This window comes from Sceloporus undulatus, chromosome 6 (assembly GCF_019175285.1).
Source record: "Sceloporus undulatus isolate JIND9_A2432 ecotype Alabama chromosome 6, SceUnd_v1.1, whole genome shotgun sequence".
In the NCBI taxonomy this organism is placed as follows: Eukaryota; Metazoa; Chordata; class Lepidosauria; order Squamata; family Phrynosomatidae; genus Sceloporus; species Sceloporus undulatus.
Window position 1 is genome coordinate 164,911,565 of NC_056527.1, and position 21,735 is coordinate 164,933,299.

A 21,735-nucleotide genomic window follows, 5' to 3' on the forward strand; every position below is an offset into this window, starting at 1 on the left:
ACTAAGTGGTGAAGCACAGTCTCCAGTACATTCAATTGAAGAGATCAGGTAAAAGACATCTCTCTGACTGTGGCCCAGTACAGCCACTGCCACTCAGAGTAGGTAATATTGGGCTGAATTGAGAAACCTGCTAGCAAAAAATTTCTTATGCTATATAAATTGTCAACAGAAAGGCAGATGGATGTAGGGTTATTTCTAGGAGAGAATCAGCAGGAGGTACAGGAGTGAATGATAAGGCCACCCACAGTCTACCACTCCCCAAACCTGGCACCATTGGTTCAAGATGATAGGACATGAAGTTCAACAGAACTTGAGGGCACAGATTGGGCAAAAGCTGCCCTGTGGGAATATGCTGTCAACTCATCAGACTTCACAATCTAAGCTTCTCAGGGGCAGACGTTGCTCTTTGCTTGCTTGCTTTTTCTTGGAGGAAGAGAATGCCCCAGTGCTGTGCCTTCACCTTTTCCACTTGCGAGATGTTCTCTTGACACACCATTTTAATCAGCTCTTGAGCTTTCCCAAATTCTCCACTTCTGTAAGCATTCTGAATGGTGTCTGTTGCAGGAAACTGGCCAATGGAGGGATCGTCAGCTGTGGATTGCCTTCCACCCATGTCTGTGGTCCCTGCATGCAGACAGAAGAGGAGTGAATATATATGTAACTATGGCCCCATACAGACAGGACAAAATAAAGCTGGTTCAGGTCACTTTGGAGGTATGCTGTTTCAATGATGCATGCGTACTAAGAGTCTGGAAGCCGTGCCAAAGCCATGATCAAGTCCTAAGGACTAGAGCGCAGCTTTGGCGCAGCTTCCGGACTCTTAGGACGCATGCATCATTTAAACAGCATACCTCCAAAGTGACCCGCAGCAGCTTTATTTTGGCCTGTCTGTATGGGGCCTAAGACTCATGGTTCACCACAACCACTGGGCATTAGGGCTCTTTTCAGCATAAAACTCTTAAGATGCAACAAAACAGACAACTTTCTTTCTCTTGTTCTCTCTTTCTCAGCTATCAATAGTGGAATGGCAAGCCAGAACCCCAACAAAAAATGAAGCAAGGGTTGCAAACAATTGTCCTTCCAGATGCCATCAGACTGTATCTGCCATCTGCCCTAGCCAACGATGATGATGAACGAAAATGATGAAATATTGGGAATTGCACCATCTGGACAGCCATACTTCTGTATCTTTAAAATAAAGGAATTCATGTCAAAGGCAATTCAAAGGATCTCAGAAATTATTAAATCCCATTAAGGCCATCAGACAATAGCAAGGAGTTTACTTGGCACTTAAAATACAATAGGAAAATTGCTAGGCAAACACATTGGGACAGAACGTCCTTTATTTGGTGGACACCACAGAAAGGGTACTTTCTGCCTGTTTACAAGGGAAAGACCTCCTAGAAAGATTTCAAGTGACAGACATACTGATGAAGGACATGCCACTTTACTAAAAGGAAAGGTGGCAACCTCTTTGTGAAAGAATATTCTCCACAGCCAAACACTAAAAATGAAATAACTCCATATAGTATGCATGACAAATATATTCTGCTTTGGTCTATACAGGCATACATCAATTACTAAAGGCTCTGACAAAGCAGCTACTTTTTACAAGGTCTTTTTACATTCTTTCCTGCTGTTATGTGGCAATGTCAAACCTCCTTCTGAACAAATCTTTCCATGAAAATCCCATGATAGGGTTGTCTCAGGGTTGCCAGAAGTCAGAAATGACTTGAAGGCACACAACAACAACAACAATCTTTTGTGGACCCCACTCCATCTGATGTACACACACATATGCACACCCAGAGTGGCAATGAACTGTGAGCAATGAGGTCAGCACATGATTCTAGTGCAAATGCCTGAACTGCCATTCATTTAAAAGATTACCGCTAGCTCCTGTTTTGTTGCCAGGTTTTCAAAATAGCAATGAGGTGAGTTGGAATGCATGATATGCAAGATTAAAAATCTGGCAGCAGCTCTTGGCAAGTTTGTGCTCTACCTATATACTGAGTAATGATTTCAATTAACCTAATCTATATAGTTCTCTGTAAAATTAATATATCGTCCACATTCCTAAATTACATGTCTATCTTTATGAAGGGCCAGCACACCAAAATATGGGCTTTTTTTGGCATCTTGTCCAGTCTACATAAATGGAAAACTTCAAACAGGGGAGACATCTTTTCTAATAAAGGATCCCTGCCAATATATTAAGGGACAAGATTTCTGACCCACAAATAAGGGTCATCCCTTATAAGAAGGGACACCTGGCAACCCCAATCTCCCGCAGCTTGAACAAGAAAAACATGTGTGAGTCTGTCCTGAGAAAGAGCATCACCTTTTCATTTGCCTCTGCATTGACTAGGAACAGCTTAGCATGGGACAGTGGCATTTTAGTGCACCCTTAAACAAAAGGAAGCGTTTGAATCAATCTGTGACTGTCAATAAATACCCTTGAAACGCACAGCTTAGGCTACTAAAAGTCTGACTAACCCTTCCTTGTCAATTATTCAAAACGGAGCTCAAGTTGCCAAGACATCTGAGATGACTCCAGGGATTTGTGTCAATAAGTTGCAAAGGTATCAATAATCCCTGCAGGGTCTTGGAGAATGTGTGAAGGGCAAGCGGACCAGATGATCAGTCAAAGTCAGAAGGATGCTGGGATACCGGCACAGGTTCCAAAAGTCTTCTTTCACACAAAAGGGACAGCCATGCAATGAAAACCTGGGCATTGTTCCATCTGACATGGCATTGGTGACGAGACTAAACTGTGGATGACTGCACCAGGAACCAGAGAGCATTTGTTCTCCTGTCTGCAGTCAAGAGCAGTAGGTTTCAGCAGCTGATGGGATCCTAATGCCCAGGCAGGGTCCACAAATCACATTGTTTCCCAATGCCCAGATCTACAGTACCCAAGAAACCTTTTGGTGAGGGTGTTGACTGTCTGAAAAGGTGTGAAACCCCAATGGTTATGATTTTTTGAAGTTTAGCTTATGATCTTGTATATACTGAACAGAACACCAGCCTAAGATTATAAACTCTTTTTGGTGGAAGCAGGTCGACATCTCAGCCCCTTCCTATCCTTCGCATCAACCCTATCATTAAAAATAAGTCCAAGTATCAGTGGAAACAAACCTGTGCCAGTATTCCAGCATCCTTCTGACTTTGACCGATCACCTTGTCCACATGTTCTCTGAGGCCCTGCGGGGATTATTCATGCCTTTGCAAACTGGTGACACAAATCCCTGGAGTCAGCCAGTACCAGAAGTGGAATATCACAGGCAGAGCTGCCGTTACATCTCAGATCCAAAACACATGGCAGAAATAAGCCAGGTTGACATCACTTTAACTGCCCTGGCAGAGTACTATGGAATCCTGGGAACTGTAGTTTAATGTGGCACCAGAGCTCTCTAACAAGGGAAGGCTGAATGTCTCACAAAACTACAGTTCTCAGCATTCCCTAGCATTTGAGCCAGGGCAGTTAAAGCAGTGTAAACCTGGATTATGTCTACAGTGTGTTTTGAACTTTAGTTTATCTTCCAGGGTGCCTTCAGACAGGGCTTTCCTTGTGAATCACCCTGCTTTATTAATAGGATTCATAGAAAAAGGCAGTATTTTAAACACACCATTTTGCTTCCTGCAAGAATTAGTCTAATCTGCAAACAGTTTTTTTAGTCTGTCATGATCACTCTGCTTTTGACTTAAGCTTCTACAGAACAAAACAGTCCAATGGAGACTCTGCAGAAATTTAAAAGTTAAAAAAAAAAACAACCACCCTGAAACATCATCATCATTAGAGGTATTATGAAAATGCAGGCATCCAGAAACAGAAATCTGTGGTAGATGTTCCTAAAAATAGTAAAGGATACATTTTAAATACAGTTCCAACTGACAAACTTTTCAAACATACAGTATACGTGTTTCCCGCAAAGGACAGAATAATGCTCCTTTGGTCTTCTTCTACAGGCTAAGCTAATGCAAGTGCATTAGCGCATTGTAAAACAGGAATCACGCTAAACAGTACAGTACAACTCTCAGATCCTTCATGGTGCAAACACTGACACAACAGAAGCAGCTTTCAAATATTTTGACATCTGTAAATGGCAGAAGTGTGACTTCTGTGACTTGAATAGTTTGGAAATTGTAGAACTTTGAAGTATACAAAGTGAAGTCGAAGACTTTCACGGCCAGAATCCATATTTTTTGTGGCTAGGAAAAATTTATTCCTGATGCTTCACCAGCATCTGTGGCTGGCATCTTTAGATAAGATGCCAGCCACAGATGCTGGCAAAATGTCACAAATAAACATGTCCAGAATATGACCACATAGTTCAAAAACCCCACAAAACCTATGAAATACACACTTGGATACTTACACTGATAACTTTACTGCAGAGCAAGGGGTTGTCTGGAATTTCTTTTCACTACAACATCCAAACGAAAGTGCTCTGATACAGGAGAACTGCAAGGAATGGGCCTGTACATCCCTTTAAAACAGCCACATCAGGCACAGAACTCACCTTGCTGTCATTATTCAGAAACGTGTCTCCAAACCCCTCAAGCAAGCTCAATTTTAAGTCCGTTTTGAGCCAACGCAATCCACAAGCTCAGAAATTGTAAGACACTTAACTCATCAAATCCGGCATAGATAGCTCTTGCATACTCTGACATGGTGTGAGTAAGATGCAGATGAAAAGAAAAGCTTTGTCTGAAAGAGCCTGAAACCTTTGTGCTAACTAACTGCCCTATGTCCCCTTAGAGTGAAACCCAAGCTTTAGGTTCTCAGTTAAATAAGGGGGCAGAAGGTAGGAGATGGAGAAAAAAGCTTCCAAGGTGACCTCAGACATCAGATTCCTGCATGACACCAGATGGGTGCAGTTGCAATTTATTGGATTAATCCTGCCCTGTTGTGATCGTTGATCAATAAGCTGACACCGAGTAAACCAATAAGCCAGCAATGGATAGCCAAAAAGTTCCAAAGTATGCAAAGTGGAGCACGCTGAAGCAAACCTATTCTATTTTAATTAGATTTAGGAAGGCACACGGTGACAACAACAATAGAAATACTGCTATCTCAAAACTCGTACTTCTGCAATTTCTATTCTATTTCTTTATGTTTTATTCATCTCATTATTGATACAAAAATTAACTTGGCCATTCAATGGTTTAAATTCTTGATTACTTTGACACATACAAATAACAATTGATAAAAAAAACCCACCTTCTTTTATATCTTTTTTGCCAGTCTTCATTTATAACTGACAAATGCTCCAATTTCTAATTTTGACAATTTCTAGTCTTGCTGTGAATAATGTAAGTGATATGAGGTCTTTATGTGATAAATCCTTATTCTTCCTTTCAAACAGAGATACTATCAGTAAAGCTTCTCTAAAATAGAATTTCCTCACCACTGTTTGACTTATACATGAAAGAACCTCCATTATTTTCTAATGCAAAAATGGGGACCCTTCTTAGCCCAAGGGATGCAATGGCTATAGGCAAGTGTATTGGGGCAACATCTCAACGTGGGCAGTTCCTGCTTTCTGCAATGGACCTCGGACAGAATGCTCCCATCATTATCATGGAACTGCGCAAATGCTCTCACACGATGTCAAACCCATCCCATACTTCTCCCGTGAATAAACTGTAATGTACCTGAAACTTCTTTTTAATGGGGAAACCCCATGAATGGTTTGCCAACAGTGTAAATGAAGAGCTATCATGAAGGTACGGAAGCTACTAATGTTTTTGTGATATCGTAGAGCAAATCCAGGACTTTTTAACCAGACTGCATTTCGCTACAGGCAATTTGTTCTCATTATTACGATTGTTTTTGAAGTGGATTTATCTCATTTTCAGGTGTAGAGTACGACTTTGTTTCAACTGGATAAAAATAATGTAAATTAATGTTATGAAATATATCAAGTTTATTTTGTTCTGTTTGGGATGGAACTGTGATTTTCAGACATGCACAGTAGTGCCGAAACAGTGCATGCGCAAAATACTCACTAATGATATATTAATGATACAAGAATGGATGTATGTGGAATGCAATTGCATTTCTCTGCTGTTTTGGTATCATCATTATTGTGTTGTTGCGTAACTGTGTGGAAATAAAGTTGCACTATTGTTCCATTATCTTCCAATAGCGCGACTGTAATGGAATTGGCCCTTGTGCGATAATCTCATAAGTTCCGTTGCTGTTTCACAGAAGCACACCCACACATTTCTCCCACTTTTGGCCATGCTATTTGGAGAATTCTGTGAGTTGTGGTCCACAAAGACAACATTTCTAAATCCTGATTTTCAAAAAGAGGCCATGGAGAAGTTATAGCAGCTGTACTCAAATCTGGGCAGTGACCTTTGCTGCTTGCTTTGCTCTACCAAACCTTAACCATAACTCCGACTCCCGATAGGCCTGTTTGCCAAGAACTTTCCTGATTTCCTTTGGGCCAAGCTGCTTCTCCTATGCAGCAGTCTGCATCCACTCCCCCTGCTTCCCCAGCCTCAGTCTAAAATGAAAGTAATGGGAACAGAAGTGACTCAGCTTTGGAACAAAAGCTTTATATTTTGTTTCCTGGCCTCCATAAAGCCCCAGAGTCTGCAAATATTCTCATGCTGACACCAGATTGGCACGGCTGTCTTCTTCCGTTCTCTTCCCACTCCTAAACTGTGTTCATGAAACATGCATAAGGTAAACAACTTTCTTCCTATTTAGCAATCTCTTTCATGTTACATTTCCAAAAAATAAAAATCAGTCTACCTGAACAAAGGAAAAGTGGATCAAAGCCATGAATAAAAGTGGTAACAGAAAGTGATGGAGGCAATGTCTGGCTGTCAAAAGAAAAGTGTATCAGTAATCAATCAGAATAGCTTCAGCTTTTTATCTTCCTTCCAAAACTCTGCAGATGAAATCATGACCGTCTTTTCTCACTCATACTCTTTGGCACCCTTCCTCAAACTCCTAATCAGTTTCAACTGGAGCCAGAAAATAAGATCATATTTCACCAATCTTGTATCAGCTTTGCTGGCTGCCAATTTGGGTTCAGGTTCAATTCAAGGTGTTGGCTATGACCTTTAAAATTGCTCAGCATTCAGTAAAAACTGTATCTGCTGAAACACCTTCTTTGGGAGAGCTGTAAAAGTCCATAAACCCACCCTTTCCTGGCATCTGGTCACACTGTTGTAGTTGCAAAGGAAAACGTGGGAGGGCAGTTAAGCCTTATACTGTATTATTATATTATATTAGGCCTTATATGATGTGATTCCACCTCCCCAAGTGTGACATCCTGATCTTCTCCCATTGGAGTCCATCAAAGCTGGGTCCCTCTATTGCAACTCTGCACTTTGCATGCATCTGGGACCCCCTTACCATAATGTTGCTAATAAATAGAACAACATTTATTTATACATACAAAAGTCTAGGACATAGTGCACTTCAAGCTCTCTGATGTTGGGGACTGGCCATTATTTTTTCCCCAGTGTGCCATCACCATATTTGTGCAATTAACTACAATTGTTATTCTCATTCCTAAAAACTTGTGAGGAACCAGCAGCCAATGACTTGAGGACCTGCACCAGTACTGAAAAACCATAACTTTCAGTATCAGTGAGGATCAAGCTAATAACTGTGCATGCCAGGGAATGATCCTAAGACCTCTATCATGCAAAGCAAGTGCTCTATCTCTGTACTAGGAACCCTCCCCAGACATGTCTAAAGTTATGGCTGAAGACTAAACTTAACTCATCTTGCCGGAACGGGCAGAGCAGCACAGTGATGAGAGCATCAGAATATGATCAATGAGATAAAGGACATCACAGGGTTGTTGGTGAGAAAAAGGCAAGGGTCCATATGCTCTCAAACCACATGGTTAAAGGCAGGACACTGTGCAAAGACAGCCCCAGTCTTACTCTGCACATAGGTGGGTGCAAGACGTAAAAACAGCATTACAGAATTTCTTCAAGCACTTTGATGTGAGATAAACAGGAAATCTCAGGAAGAAGTGAACACCAGCATCCCCTTTGAATCTGAATTCCTCGGAGGGTGAATCTGTAATTCAAATGGATCATTTATATAACACAAGGCTGGCAATCAGATTTGGAAGAACTGAAAGCACTGGCAGCCTGAAAAAAGAAGACTTCGTGACTTTTCAGTTAAGAGAAAATAAATCAGCTGCCGGAAGGCATCCTACAACAACAGAAGGTTATAGCCCAGCCAAAGTCAAATGCCACAGCAAGTTGAATCTCCAGTTCAAATTCTGCATTGGCTGTGAAGACACTAAGTGGTCGTGACAATAACATTTTTTAATTTATATCTTGCCTTCTTCCAAAGACTGGGACGCAAGACATAAGATACTCTGCAGAGCTGTTTTAAAGATGAGCCAGTGTGGTGCAGGGATTTAAGTGTTAGACTAGGACACTGGGAGACCAGGGTTCGACTCAATGCCCAGCCACAGAAACCCACTTAGCAGCCTTTGGAAAGTCACACTCAGCCTGAGAGGAAGGCAAAGGCAAACCTCATCTGAACCAATTTTGCCAAGGAAACCCCATGGAATGGATGGATGGATGTGCCTTCAAGTCACCTGTCGGCTTATGGTGACTCCATGGATTTCGTAGGGTCTTCTTAGTTAAGGAGTAGTCAGACACCACCCAGCTCTAAATTTGAGGCAGGGAGAGTTTTTCTGATACGCTCCCTGCCATAGCAACTTACATCCATCCGTTCAGATGGTTTGTAACAAAGATTACCCCTCTTCCAAGCACCTGAAAATCATTCAGTAACAAAGCTTGAAGGTATACAGTTATGCCATCCTGTAATCATACAAAATGTTCAATGTTCAGGAACATACAGAAAGCTATCTCCCTCCTGTCCCTCCCCAAAACACCCCAGTCATTTTAAAATATAGACTCACTGCTAGGTGGATGCAGAAATCCAGAGAGTAAGTAGTAAACAGCATCCATGCACACAAAGGGATAGGAATTTGCTTGAGTCCTCTGGGATTTCCATTTTAAAAAAAAAATCTCTAATAAACGTAAAAGACTATCTGAATAAAAACAGAAAGCATCTCTCCATGATTTCTTGGACAATTCCACGATCTAGCTGCTGCCAAAAAGCTCTGCTTCTGCTTGGTTTGCAAAACAGCACCAAAATTCCATGCACTCCTCATTCATAAATGCAGCTTCTAAAAGAACTGCTGTTTGCAAAGATGCCAAGGATGGAGAGAGAAAAACAGAGAAGAGGAGATTGAACCAAAAAGCCTGAAAGCAGATGGCATTTCCTCCTGGCTCTCTTGTAGGACCTTCCTCGCTGCAGACAAGAACATCTCTGTGCCACAGATTCCATAACACAGCACTCTCACATGGCACACAAATGTACTCACAGCCTGGGAAGTCTCTTGTGCGGAGCTGCGAAAGAATCTAGCAACCTGTAACACAGGACTGGGGAACATGTGGCCCTCCAGATGTTGTAAACCCCTCACTTCACTGGCTTGGCTCTCTGAGTTTAGAAACTAAAAAAATACTTTAAAACACCTTTAACTAATTACCATTACTCAATGTGTGTGTTGACTGCCTTCAAGACAGTTTTGACGTATGGTGTCCATATGAATGAGACATCTCCAGGACATCCTATCATTGACAGCTCTGCTCAGGTCTTGCAGACTCAGGGCTGTGGCTTTTTTATTGAGTCTATCCATCTGATGTGTGGTCTTCCTCTCTTTCTACTGCCCTCCATCTTTCCAGCATCATTCTTTTTTCTAGTGAGTCATGCTTTGCATGATATGACCAAAGTACGATAGCCTTAATTTAGCCATCTTGACTTCTGGGGAGATTTCAGGCTACATTTGCTCTAAAACCCATTTATTTGTCTTTTTAGCAGTCCACAGTATTTGCAGAACTCTTCTCCAATATTTTCTTCCTATCAGCTTTCTTCACCATCCAGCTCTCACATCCATACACAGTGATGGGGAATACAGTGGCATGGACAATCCTGATTTTAGTATTCACAGAAATTGCTTTGTCCTTTGAACTTCAAGATCTTGTCTAGTTCTTTCATAGGTACCCTTCCAAGTCCTAGTCATCATCTGATTTTTTGGCTGCAATCTCCATTCTGATTCATGACTGCTCCAATGTATGGGAATTCTTTAACTGTTTCAATTACTTCATTGTCTAAAAGTTGGGTAAATAATTCATTGACAGTGTTCAGCATTAAACCTGATTTCGAACTTTCTTCCTTGGCGTTCTTCAATAATTGCTCCAGGTCTTTGCTATTTTCTGCTAGTAGTATGGTGTCTCTGTATATCTTAAATTGTTCATGTTCCCCCCTGCAATTTTCACACCTCCTTCCTCTAAATCTAATTTTGCTTTGTGTATGATATTTTCAGCATACAAGTCAAAGAGATATGATGACAGAACAGTAGCCTTGCCTGACTTCCTTTCAAACTGGAAACAATCCTGTATCTCCATATTCTGTAGCCTCATGTCCCACATTCAAAGGCCTTACTGTGACCTATAAAGCAAATGTTTACTTACTTTTGGAACTGTTTGGTGCACTCCATGATCCAACGTACGTTTGCAGTGTGATCCCTAGTGCACAAGGCTACAAAATTGGAATTGATCTGGGATAGTCGCATATATGGCTGAACCTTATCCGACAACCTTGTGACTGACCTATGGCTGGTCTGTAGTTCAGGCTACAAGAGTCCCAATCCTTCGACTAAATATGCATGCATGGACTGCTCCCAAAGCAGTATGCATGTGTTTCCTTTCATTAATGTGATTGTGGCAAGAATGGGGCTCATATGATAAAGTCCATAGGTGCTTATCATAGCCATTTTTCTCTGGAAGTAAACCCCACTGAGACTTATATCTCCCAAAAGCATTGTAGTGAGATACTTTTTTGGAGGAGAACAACCATCAGATAGCTACAGAGGACGCACAAGCAAACCCACTCTAAACAAATCCAAATTACTTGAAGGCACACAACAACAACAACAACGTCCTGAGCAACCTCACTCATGGACTAAGTCACTATTCCTGTTGTTGCTCACAGTCCCCATATAAAGAATCATCAGGACCCAATTGGCTTAGTGTTGGATATATAGGAAATAGCCCAAAGTGGTGTTCTATTTACCTTCTGGAGCCGCCATATTGTTTTCGCTGTCAGCAACAGACTCCTCTGTTCCCACGCACCAATACATTCTGGGTTCTTGTCAAGGCTTTTCAAAGTGTTGATCTTCTGATGCATTTAATATCCAAAAGTGAATCTTCAAAACTAGACAGTGCTTGGAAAAATCCTTAATCACAGCTCAGAAAAGTGCAATTCTGTTAAAAGAAAGGAGAGAAAGGGATAGAGAAATGTTTGAATTAATGCTACCAGCCATATTTCAGGAATTACAAAACACCATATTTTCCACAAAGCATGCTGTCCCTAGGATTTTTTTTTTTGTTCCACGCTTCCTTCAGAACAGCTGTCAAATTCCTTTTTATGCAAAAGTATTAATAAACTGGAATGACTTGTTTCCCTAGCAACAAAGTGTTTTATACTCTAAACACCAGGAGTGAGCAACACAAGGTTCCTTTTTATACTCCCATAGACCCCCAACAAGTTAAAAAAAGTTTCCAAATTGAGATTCTTGCTCCTAGAAATCTCCACGAAACAAAATCCCTTTTCTGTAGCTTTAAGAATTATTTTAATTCATGAAAATCCAGGACCCACCTGTCACTTGTTTTACTTATGACTAGCTCTCAACTGTGAGCTTCCATAGAATTGCCTGGCAAGGACAACTGCAGCCTTCCCCAACTTCATCTGGTCTGGATTTGCTGGCCGGGAGATTGTGGGTATTGTAGTCTAACATATTTGAAGGGCAGGGGGTGGAACAAGGCTCAGCTATGCAAAAGGATCTTGCAGCACCTTTGAGACTAACTGTGCAAAAGCTCATGCTCATGCTACAACTTCTTTCACACAGTTAGATTCAAAGGTGCTGCAAGATCCCTTTGCGTACTGATATTCCAGACTAACATGACTATGTCTCTGAATTCTAGCCCCAAGGCTCCACTACTAATCCATTATTATTATTATTATTATTATTATTATTATTATTATTATTATTATTATTATTATTTTAAAAAATACAAAGCAATATGTCTATCGCTCAATATTATCTGTTTCAACTGTCCTCTCAGCAGCGTCTACCTTTCCTCCGACAAACCAACTTCCTTCATGACAGACTTGTGCTTTCAATTTTAAAATCTTTTTTTTCCTTCCAGGCAAGTATCAAGGTCCCCATTTTATCAACATTGCTTCTGCATTGGCCTCTGCAACTGAAATACAGAACAGCCACAGATCCTGAACTTCCCGCTTTCTGTTTTCACTCTGCAAATGTCAGCGTGCACCATTCTCCAGGGCAAGGACTACTAAGTAGATAGCATTACCTGCTAGGTTCAGCTCCTGTCTGTGGCAATGCTCTGCCACATGCAACATGTGTCTAAGTGCAGTAGGATGCTGAAAATATGAATGGTATTTCAAGACAAGAGGGCTCTTAGCACAACCAGCTGGAAGATACCTTTATCTCTCCTTTCCTTAATGTTTTTGTGGTATGAACAATGTTAGATGTAATGGCAGGGAGACACAACCAAGTCACAAGTGGAAGATGGAAATGATGCATGATTTTTATTGTGTGCCTTCAAGTCATTTCTGACATATGGTGACCCTAAGGTGAACCTATCCCTGGGTTTTCTTGGCAAGGTTTGTTCAGAGGATATATAGGAAATATATCTCCTATATTTCAACCTTCTGGTAGAATTCAAAGATATAGCCATGTTTGTTTGCAGAATCTGTATGTAGAGAGATCCAGTAGCACCTTTGAGACTCACTAAAAGAAAGGAGTTATCAGCTTTTGTAAACTTCAGCCTACTTCCTCAGATGGTTTTGAAGTAGACTGGAGTCTAGGAAAGCTCATGCTGCCAACTTCTTTCTTTTAGTGAGTCTCAAAGATGACACAAGATCTCTCTACATACTGATTTTAACCTTCTGTCCAGGAGGAGTTTCAAAATGCTCTCCATTGTAAGCATGACTAAGAAGCATGAATTTATATTGCAGTTATGACATCTGGTCACCCGGAACAGATAACACGAGTAGCGTTTTTAGTTTTTTGCTTCTATGACTAAGAGGAGAGGTCTTTTAAATCGTTTACACGGGTGGAGTCTGGCTGAAGAGGAAATTGAAAGGGATCATAACAGTTTTAGAGGCACATGGAAACTTTAATAGCTCATTTCCACCATGGCCATAACACCCTGAACGCTCAGTTCCCCTTGGAGCATGGCTGCCCCCAAATCTGCAAGGTTGGCTACTCAGGGGAAGGAAAGAGGAGAGGCTGCGCAGCGGCTGTGAGGAAGCAAAGCGATATCAAAATGAGCTGCATCTGTCTGGCCGGCTCTTCTTTGGCAACCACAAACCCAACAGAAACTGTGGCAGGAAGTGGCAAAACACAGATGGCGGAGGGGGAAGCGGAGGAACCCAGACTGTAAGGGCAAAGGCCAGCTGAAGCTGCGGCCGTAGGTTTCCAGTCCTTATGGGAGGAGGAAAAAATGGTGATCTTTAATCTGTTGAGACTCTTCCTGGGTCTTTAGCAGAAGCACCAATACAGAAAGCACATGTGTAACATTTGACCAAAAAGCTACCCAAAAAGAAAGAACGGGGAGAGTCAGAAAATTGCAAACGCCACCAAGTCCACCAATATTGGCTTGGCTTACTTTGTTGCTGTTGTTGTTTTGCAGAGTGGAGACTTAAGGAGTTTATCACACGGGAGGCTAAGTGTCCAAATCTCATGCAGAAACGGCATTTAAATTCTTGGAATATCCCACAAAAGCGGGATCGTTTTCAGACACATCGGGTACATCGGGCATTAATCCAACATTAAACCTGCACAGAAAGTGGACAAAATTGGACGCTTTTTACTTTCGGGGAAATCCCCAAAGTAAAAAGCAGCCAATTTTGTCCACTTTCTGTGCAGGTTAGTATCAGATTAATGCTCAGTGCATCTGAAAACGATCCTGCTTTTGCAGGGCTTGTCCACTTTCTCTGCGGGTTAATTTCAGATTAAAGCTCAATGCATCTGAAAACGATCCCACTTTCATAGATTTAAATCCCATTTCTGCATGGGATTTGGCCGATTCCCTCCTGTGTGATGAACCCCATTCTCCAAAATAGCTGCTTTTGTTGCTTATTGCAGTCGTTCGCTTTGACTTAATGGCAGCCCAACCAATGAGAGACCTCTAAGATCTAATCTGCACTGCGGAAATAAGGCGGTTTGACGCCACTTGAACTGCCATGGCTCCATGCTATGGAAGTCTGGGAATGGTAGTTTTGTGGGGAAGATGAGAAGGTTTCAATATATGCAAAATGCTAATAACATGGAAAGGATTCAGGAGAGATTCTTGCATCCTAAAAAAAGCAAAGCTCTTCAACACGTTCCAGCAAAGTGTTCATCTACAACTGACAACAGGCGCATGTGAAATGAAAGAACCAGGTCGGGTAAGTCTTGCGTAAGTAAACAACAAAAAATACTTTTAACCTAGAGACTGCCTGAAAGTGTATTCTCAGACGCATAAAAGTTCCCTCTAGTTTCTCAATGGTCCTATGTTCCAGCATGAGTTCAGTATTAAGACAGCCTTGGTCAAAGGGAAGCTGTGTAGTATATACGAAAGTGCAAAGGCCCAGGTTTATTTGTTTTCCATCATTATCACAACTGTATTGCGATAAGATGAAAGAATAGGGTGTGCACTTTTTATAGCCAACAGCGGAAGTTTTTAAACTAGTGTTTCAGGGAATTTCCATCTGCAGTTCTCTGGAAGAGAACTTATTTTTAGGAAGGTGGTCTCTCAGAGAAAATAGGACGGTTGCTATAGAGAAGGGTTAGATTTTAATACTGTATGGCTTTTTCAAAACCACGTTTGTATCCCGCTTTGTTATTTGCTGTTCTGTGCCTTTTTGAGTTGCTTCCAATGCATGGCAACCCTGACCTGTCACTGGGTTTCCTTGGCAAGGTTTGTTCAGAGGTTTGTCATCTCATGCCTCTGAGGCCGAGAAAGTGTGACTTGGCTGAGTGGGTTTCCATGACTGAATGGGGATTCAAACCCTGGTCTCTATTTGGAATCCTAATCCAGCACTTAAACCATAACACTATGTTGGCTCTTTTACCTTTTTCAAGGGACTCTTGGGGTGTCACCTTGGCCACAAAACCCACGGAGGGCGCATCCGCACTGCAGAAATAATCTGGTTTGGGACTGTGTACCTCGAAGCATCAAAAAGCAAAGGTGACACTGTCTCAGCCACCCTTGGGGACAAGTTTGGGTTTTGGAATGTTTTGGATTTTGGAAACCCAGAGAAAGGAAACTCAAACTGTGCCTGTGCTCCAAGCCACACTACAGAAATTATCCACTTTGAGACCACTAGCTCAGTGCTAGGGAATCCTGGGAATTGTACTTTGTGGTTGGCACCATTGTTCTCTGATAGAGAAGACTAAGGTCCAAAGCCCACTGCATCCAGTTTGAGATTGCTTTGACTGCTCAGTGCTAGGGAATCCTGGGATTTGTAGTTTTATTGTGGCACCAGAGCTCTCTGACAGAGAAAGCTCAATACCTCCCAAAACTATAGTTCCCAGGAAGCCAGTGGTCTCAAAGTGGATGATTTCTGCAGTGTGGTTTAGACCATAGATACTTATACAGGTTGAGTCTCCTTCTCTGGAATTTTGAAATGCAAAATATCCCCAAATCTAAACTTGTCCCAAGGGTTGCTGAGGCTTTGTTTTGGGATGGTTCCAGGTACACAAACTTTGTTTCACCCCAACAATTCTCAGAAACGTTGTATACTACAGTATTGCCTTCAGGTTATACTGTAGCAAGAGTAGATGACAAACAAAAGGGATGCCCAAATAAATATAATATTCCATACACAGTGGATCTCATAATAAACACAGATGCAAAGAAAAGATAAATAAATAAATAAAATAAAAAATTAAACAAACAATTAAATAAAAATAAAAATAAAAATATATTACATTTTAATTTATAACTGTTTTAATCTTTAAAACAGTTTCATTGTTTTTAAATTGCATATCTATGCATTTTAATCTTTTGCTATTGTTTTTAAAATTGCATGGTTTTATACTGGTTCGTTGCCTTGAGTTTTTGGGGGAAAGTGGGAGGTAAGGAAATAATAATAATAATAATAATAATGCTATAAAATAAAATAATAAAAGGAATAGTTTTCTAATCCCAAATGCAATGCAAACCCCCCTCTTAGTCCCAAGCATTTGGGAGAAGGAAGGCTCAACCTGTAACCCCTTTTTCAATGCAAACGAAGACCTCAAAGGAGCCTGGCCCTGCCTGCCTACCTCAAAGCAGGATTCAAGTCCTTTTGGCCTGGGGCTGTGGGATCTGGGGATTCTGGGCATTGCGATCCCTCCCTCGACTTTTGCAAAGGAGTAACTTTGCTCAACGGAGGAGAAGCCCTGCCTCTGGGTGCCTCGGAAGAGTTTGCAACCAGCGATGATGATGATGATGATGCACCTGGAGGAGAGTGCCCTGGTTTCTCCTAGTCCTTACCCGAATGCAAGGGCTCCAGAAGAGCTGCCTCCGGAGCAGGGCTGCTGCAAAGGGCCTTGTTGCCATTCCTCCAGGCCAGCCCCAGCCCGCTTCCTCCACCCCGGACCCAGGGCCAGCAGCCCAAGCATTGCAAGGCCAGCCCAGGAGGAAGAGAAAGAGGAGGAGGAGGAGGAGGAGGAGGAGGAGGGCCAGGCAAAGCAACCTCCTCCTCCGGCTGTTTTCTTCCCCTTCTTCTAGTCTTCTTCCTTTTCTTCCTCCTCCTGCTGAGCCTCCTCTGTTTCTTCCTCCTCTTCATCTTCTTCCTCCTCCCCCTCTTTTTTCCTCCCTACTCTCCCTCCTCCTCCTCTTCTTCTTCTTCTTCTTCTTCCTCCTCCCCCCCTCTTCCTCCCCTCCTCCTTCTTCTCCCTCTTCCTCCTCCTTCTTCCTCTCCCCCTTCTTCTTTTCACTTCTTCATCTTCTTTTTCTTCTTCTCCTCCTCCTTCTTCTTCTTACTCCTCCTCCCTCTCTTCTCAGTCCTCCTGCTGAGCCTCCTCTTCCTCTTCTTCTTCCTCCTTCTCCCCCTCCCCCTCTTCTTTTTGCCTCCTCTTCCTCTTCCTCTTCTTTTTCTTCCTGATGAGCTTCCTCCTCCTCCTCTACTTCTTCTCCTGTTTCCTCTTCCTCTCTCTCTCTTCCTCCTCTTTATGTGCCTTCAAGCCATTTCTGACTCATGGCAACTGCACTGAGGGGTTTCTCTTGCCAAGATTTGCTCAGGGGTTGTGTGTGTCCCATTGCCGCCCTCTCTTTGAGAAATGCCAGGGATTCACACTGAGTTCAGAAAAGGAAGAGGCACTGGGGATCATATTGGAAACATGCATTGCTTAATAGCGCATAACAAGGCATTTCAGAAGCAAATCAGCCTGTGCTTTATAGACTATAGCCCTTGACTACATACAGCATGAAAAACTATAAGAGTCTATGGCATTCAACATAGTCTATGGCGCTCATGTCTGGTCATCCTGGCTGGGGATGATGAGACTTGTAGTTCAAATAACCATAGCATACTTGGTCAAAGAGGGCTGGTGTAAGAGGACGAAGAACTGAGGGTTGATCTAGGTCCAAAACCCAAGCAGAAACAATCTGGTTTGAGACGGCTTGAACTGCCTTGGCTCAGTGTTAGGGAATTTGTCATAGATGTGGCCACTCCTAGATCTTGTGGTAACAGATTCTGAAAAGTTCGCCTCAAAAGAAAATGTTCTTTTTGATGACCCTGAATGTATGGCGAACTGATTCCATTGCATATCAACAAGGCCATTATGGAGGATGGCATCCATATACTGGACTCGTGATTCTATTAACCTTTCTCCGGTGGCACTGGAGTAAGTTTGGAGTTTGCTCGCTCGCTGTGATGAACTGCGCAGCCACATCTCCAGAGACAGTGCTGAATCCAAGCAGATCCATGGCTGTGTTTCTATACTGCATCTATATGGCAGAGGTGCTTGGGACCACCCTAGTGAATGGCAAAGATGCCTTTCTGGGCACTAGGTTTGTTCTGGCTCCAGAGCCCTCAGACAAAGAAGGCCAAATATCTCACCAAACTACAGATCCCAGGTTTCCATAGCATTGAGCTGTGGCAGTTAAAGTGGTGTCAAGCTACCAGTATATTGTTTCTGTGTTGCAGATTCAGTCACAGAGAGGCTCATATAGGGAAGTGCAAGTCCTCCTTCTCAGCTTTAGGCTGCTAAAGTATCAACTGCCAAGATAAATACTGTATAGAAAAGGGAAGTTTGCTGAGCATTAAAACTAATGTTTCTGAAATGACACACACACAGCCCAGGTGTGTACTAGTGTCTACTCACTATGCATGCTATGCTTCAGGTGTATAAAGTTCATTGGCTTGCAATTAGGGTTCTGAAACACAGGCAATCTCTTATCATGGATGGATGTGTGCATGCATGTGTGCTCACTCTGCATTACAAAGGTATAGCTCTTAAAATGTATTGTTGCTGGAGAAATACTGTTGATCCTATAGGGAGGGTTGCAATTACACTCATAGAATTGTAAGGTTGGAAGAGACCACCAAGAAGGGCCCTGATCCAGTCCAACCCCATTCTGCCATGCAGCAACTCTCAATCAAAACATCCCCATTGAGAGATGGCCATCATCCAGCCTCTGTCTCTATTGCAGTGGTCCCCCAAACCCTGCTCTTTAAGGGATTTTGGACTCCATCTCCCAGAATCCCAGACTATTGGCTGACATGGCCGAGGCTTCTGGGAGCTGAAGTCCAAAACCCCTTAAAGGAGCACGGTTTGGAGACCACTGATATACATGATCTATTTTAAACATATGATTTAAATCAGTGCCCTCCCAGCATGTGGGGGGAGGAGTCTTGAAGGACAGTTCCCATCATCCTCACAAGGTAAAGCATGTGGGGGGGGGGGTCTTGGAAGACACTTCCCATCATCCCCAGACCATGCAGAGGTTGGGGGAGGTCTCCCTGCAGCCTGTCTGTGTCCTTGGCCCCCTCAAGCCCCTTTCTAGAAATTCCCAGAATCCTTGAGCCCTCCACCAGGGCCATGGCGAGGTGGGTTGGTTGGGGGTGATGGGAATTGTAGTCCCAAACTCAGTCTCTGCACTCGCTAAGGGCGCCTCCCTTTCCCTTTTGTCCTGGAGCGCCCTCTAGTGGCAGCAGAAAGGACGGCTTCTCCCCTCCAGGCTCCCATTCCTCACGCTTTCTCTCTCTCTCTGGCGCCCTCCTGTGGCTTCCTAGCCAAAGAGCAGCTGGATAAGATCTTATCCTGACCTCTTTCGTGTGATAAACTCCCTAGGACTCTGAAAGACCAGGGTTCGAATTCCTGCTCATCCACGCAAAATCCCTCAATACGCCATTCTCAGCCGCAAAGGAAGGAAATGGCAGTCTTCCTCCAACCCACAAGCAAATCATGCCAAGAAAAACCCATGAGATGTTCACCTTGGGGTTGCTATAAATTGGAAATAACTGAAAGGCACACAACAACAGCAAAAGCCAAGTGCTGTTTAAGAGCTGCAGTTTGTACCCCTTTTTGTAGGGAAACAGACACAAAATTGACGTGGGTTGTCTTTCTTTGCATCTTTTTGAGCTTAATCTTTCTTTAAAATGGCGAGCCATAATTCTCTTTCTTAAACACCCATCTCTTACGCATCTAAGTTCACACATGTGTACTTCTTTCCCCTCTTCCCTAGTTGCTATCACTAGAAAGCAGCGAGGCACTCAACCTTCAATAGCTATTGAAAACCTCTCCATTCCACATGCGCACAGAGTGAGCAGTTATGCATGTAAGTACATGCCCCCACATCCATTACACGCATTAAATAAACTTGCTTTTCAGGTTTGAAAATCAAGCTAGCATTCAAAACCAAGCAATGCGAGAGGGTGCTTATGGTTTAAAATATAACTAGAAGAAAGCATGCAGAGGGATCTTGCAGCACCTTTGAGACTGACTGAAAGATAGAAGTTGGGAGCATCAGATTTCGTAGACTTAACTCTACTTCCTCAGATGCATTGAAGGAAGAGACTATGAAAGGTTGAAACTGAAGATGTCTGGGAAGGGAAGGGATCATGCTGCAAAGGAGGCTTGGGCTAACCAGTTGGCTGATGCAATGAGCAATAGCTCTCTGCTCTGCAATTTTGGGGGTTTAAAATTTGCTTAGTAAGAATATAGAGGTTCCTTAATAGGTATACTCAAACCTCGGGGTGTAGTTTGGAAATACATCTCCCAACAGTCACGAAAAAAGGTAGAAGCTGTGCTTATTTTCTACTTAGGTTGAGCAACAATGAGAACATGCAAAATCGGACAATGTTTCCAGACCTGGAACAAGAAAGTATTGCAGCCCAAATATATTATGGCCCCATACAGACAGGCCAAAATAAAGCTGCTTCGGGTCACTTTGGAGGTATGCTGTTTAAATGATGCATGCGTCCTAAGAGTCCGGAATCCACGCTAAAGCCATGCTCCAGTCCTAGAGACTGGTGCGCAGCTTTGGTGCAGCTTCTGGCCTCTTAGGACGCATGCATCATTTAAACAGCATACCTCCAAAGTGACCTGAAGCAGCTTTATTTTGGCCTGTCTGTATGGGGCCGTATTCCCTGTTAAAATGTGCATCCTAAGTATATGAAAGCCAATATGGTTTTGTGGGTTGAGTGCTGGATTATACTTTGGACTTTATCACACAGGGACAATTGGAAGTAGAAACAGGGATAATCCCATGAAAACCACCCATTCGCAATTAGGATTTTCACACGACATTGCGATTAAACGGCCATTATCCCAGGAATATGTCATAAATATCACACAATTGTGATAAAGCTTTTCACACGTTGCATTGAAAAGCAATTAAAGTGGCATTAACCTGGGAATAACCAGGCAATAAACAGCAACAAATAATTCATGGACAAATCTAGAAAATGCTCTCTTGCTGTTTATTGCCTGGTTACACTGCTCCCTCGGGTTACGAAATTAATTCGTTCCGCGGCCGCTTTCGTAACCCGAAAAGCCTTCGTAAGCCGAATTGCCATAGGCGCTAATGGGGAAAAGCCGCGTTTCGTGCGAAAAAGCGCCAAAAAGCACAAAAAAAATTTTTCGTAACCCGAAAAAACATTCGTAACCCGGAACAATTATTTCCAATGGGATTTTTTCGTATCCCGGAAATTTCGTAACCTGGGTATTTCGTATCCCGAGGTACCACTGTATTCCTGGGATGATGGCTCTTTTATCACTCTGTGTCTGAAAACCTTAATTGCGATTTAATAGCAATTGCATGATTTTGGCAGGATAAATCCGTGTCTGCAACACAGTTTGGAAAAATCGGAGCTTGGAAGTTGCTTTATCAAAGAACGTCTCCCAAAATTCAGCTCTCAGAAATTTCCAAACTCTGGTTAAGATCAAATTGCTCAGGTATCCCAACTTGAAACCAAGACTTGTCTTTTGCTTAGCCTTCTTTCATCACATAGAAAAATCCATCACATGTTTCAAGATCACAAAAATCTTAACATTTTTTATTAATGTACAGCTAATATGACAAAGAGTTCCCCATTAAAAACAGGCGTAACGTTTCCATGTACAATCAGCAATAAAAAATACATTAGATTAATTGCATTCTAATTTATAAATATAT

At 42.4% G+C, this 21,735-nt stretch overlaps 1 protein-coding gene across 6 annotated transcripts in view; it reads right to left on the reverse strand.

The window, feature by feature from the left end:
* LRRK1 (leucine rich repeat kinase 1) overlaps positions 1–16,753 on the reverse strand; it is a 57,160-nt gene extending 40,407 nt beyond the window's left edge. For 3 of the 6 annotated variants that reach the window (XM_042475300.1, XM_042475299.1, XM_042475295.1), the window contains exons 1-3: positions 16,606–16,750; positions 11,132–11,322; positions 461–624 (exon numbers count right to left, since the gene is read on the reverse strand). In XM_042475300.1, the coding sequence (XP_042331234.1) occupies positions 461–624; positions 11,132–11,198 (231 nt within the window). In that variant the 5' untranslated portion in view covers positions 11,199–11,322; positions 16,606–16,750. Of the gene's footprint in view, positions 1–460; positions 625–8,912; positions 9,443–11,131; positions 11,323–16,394; positions 16,552–16,605 lie in introns of those variants that run through there. The other 3 variants (XR_006104652.1, XM_042475296.1, XM_042475297.1) reach the window with 3 other exon arrangements.
* Positions 16,754–21,735: the final 4,982 nt, after the last annotated feature.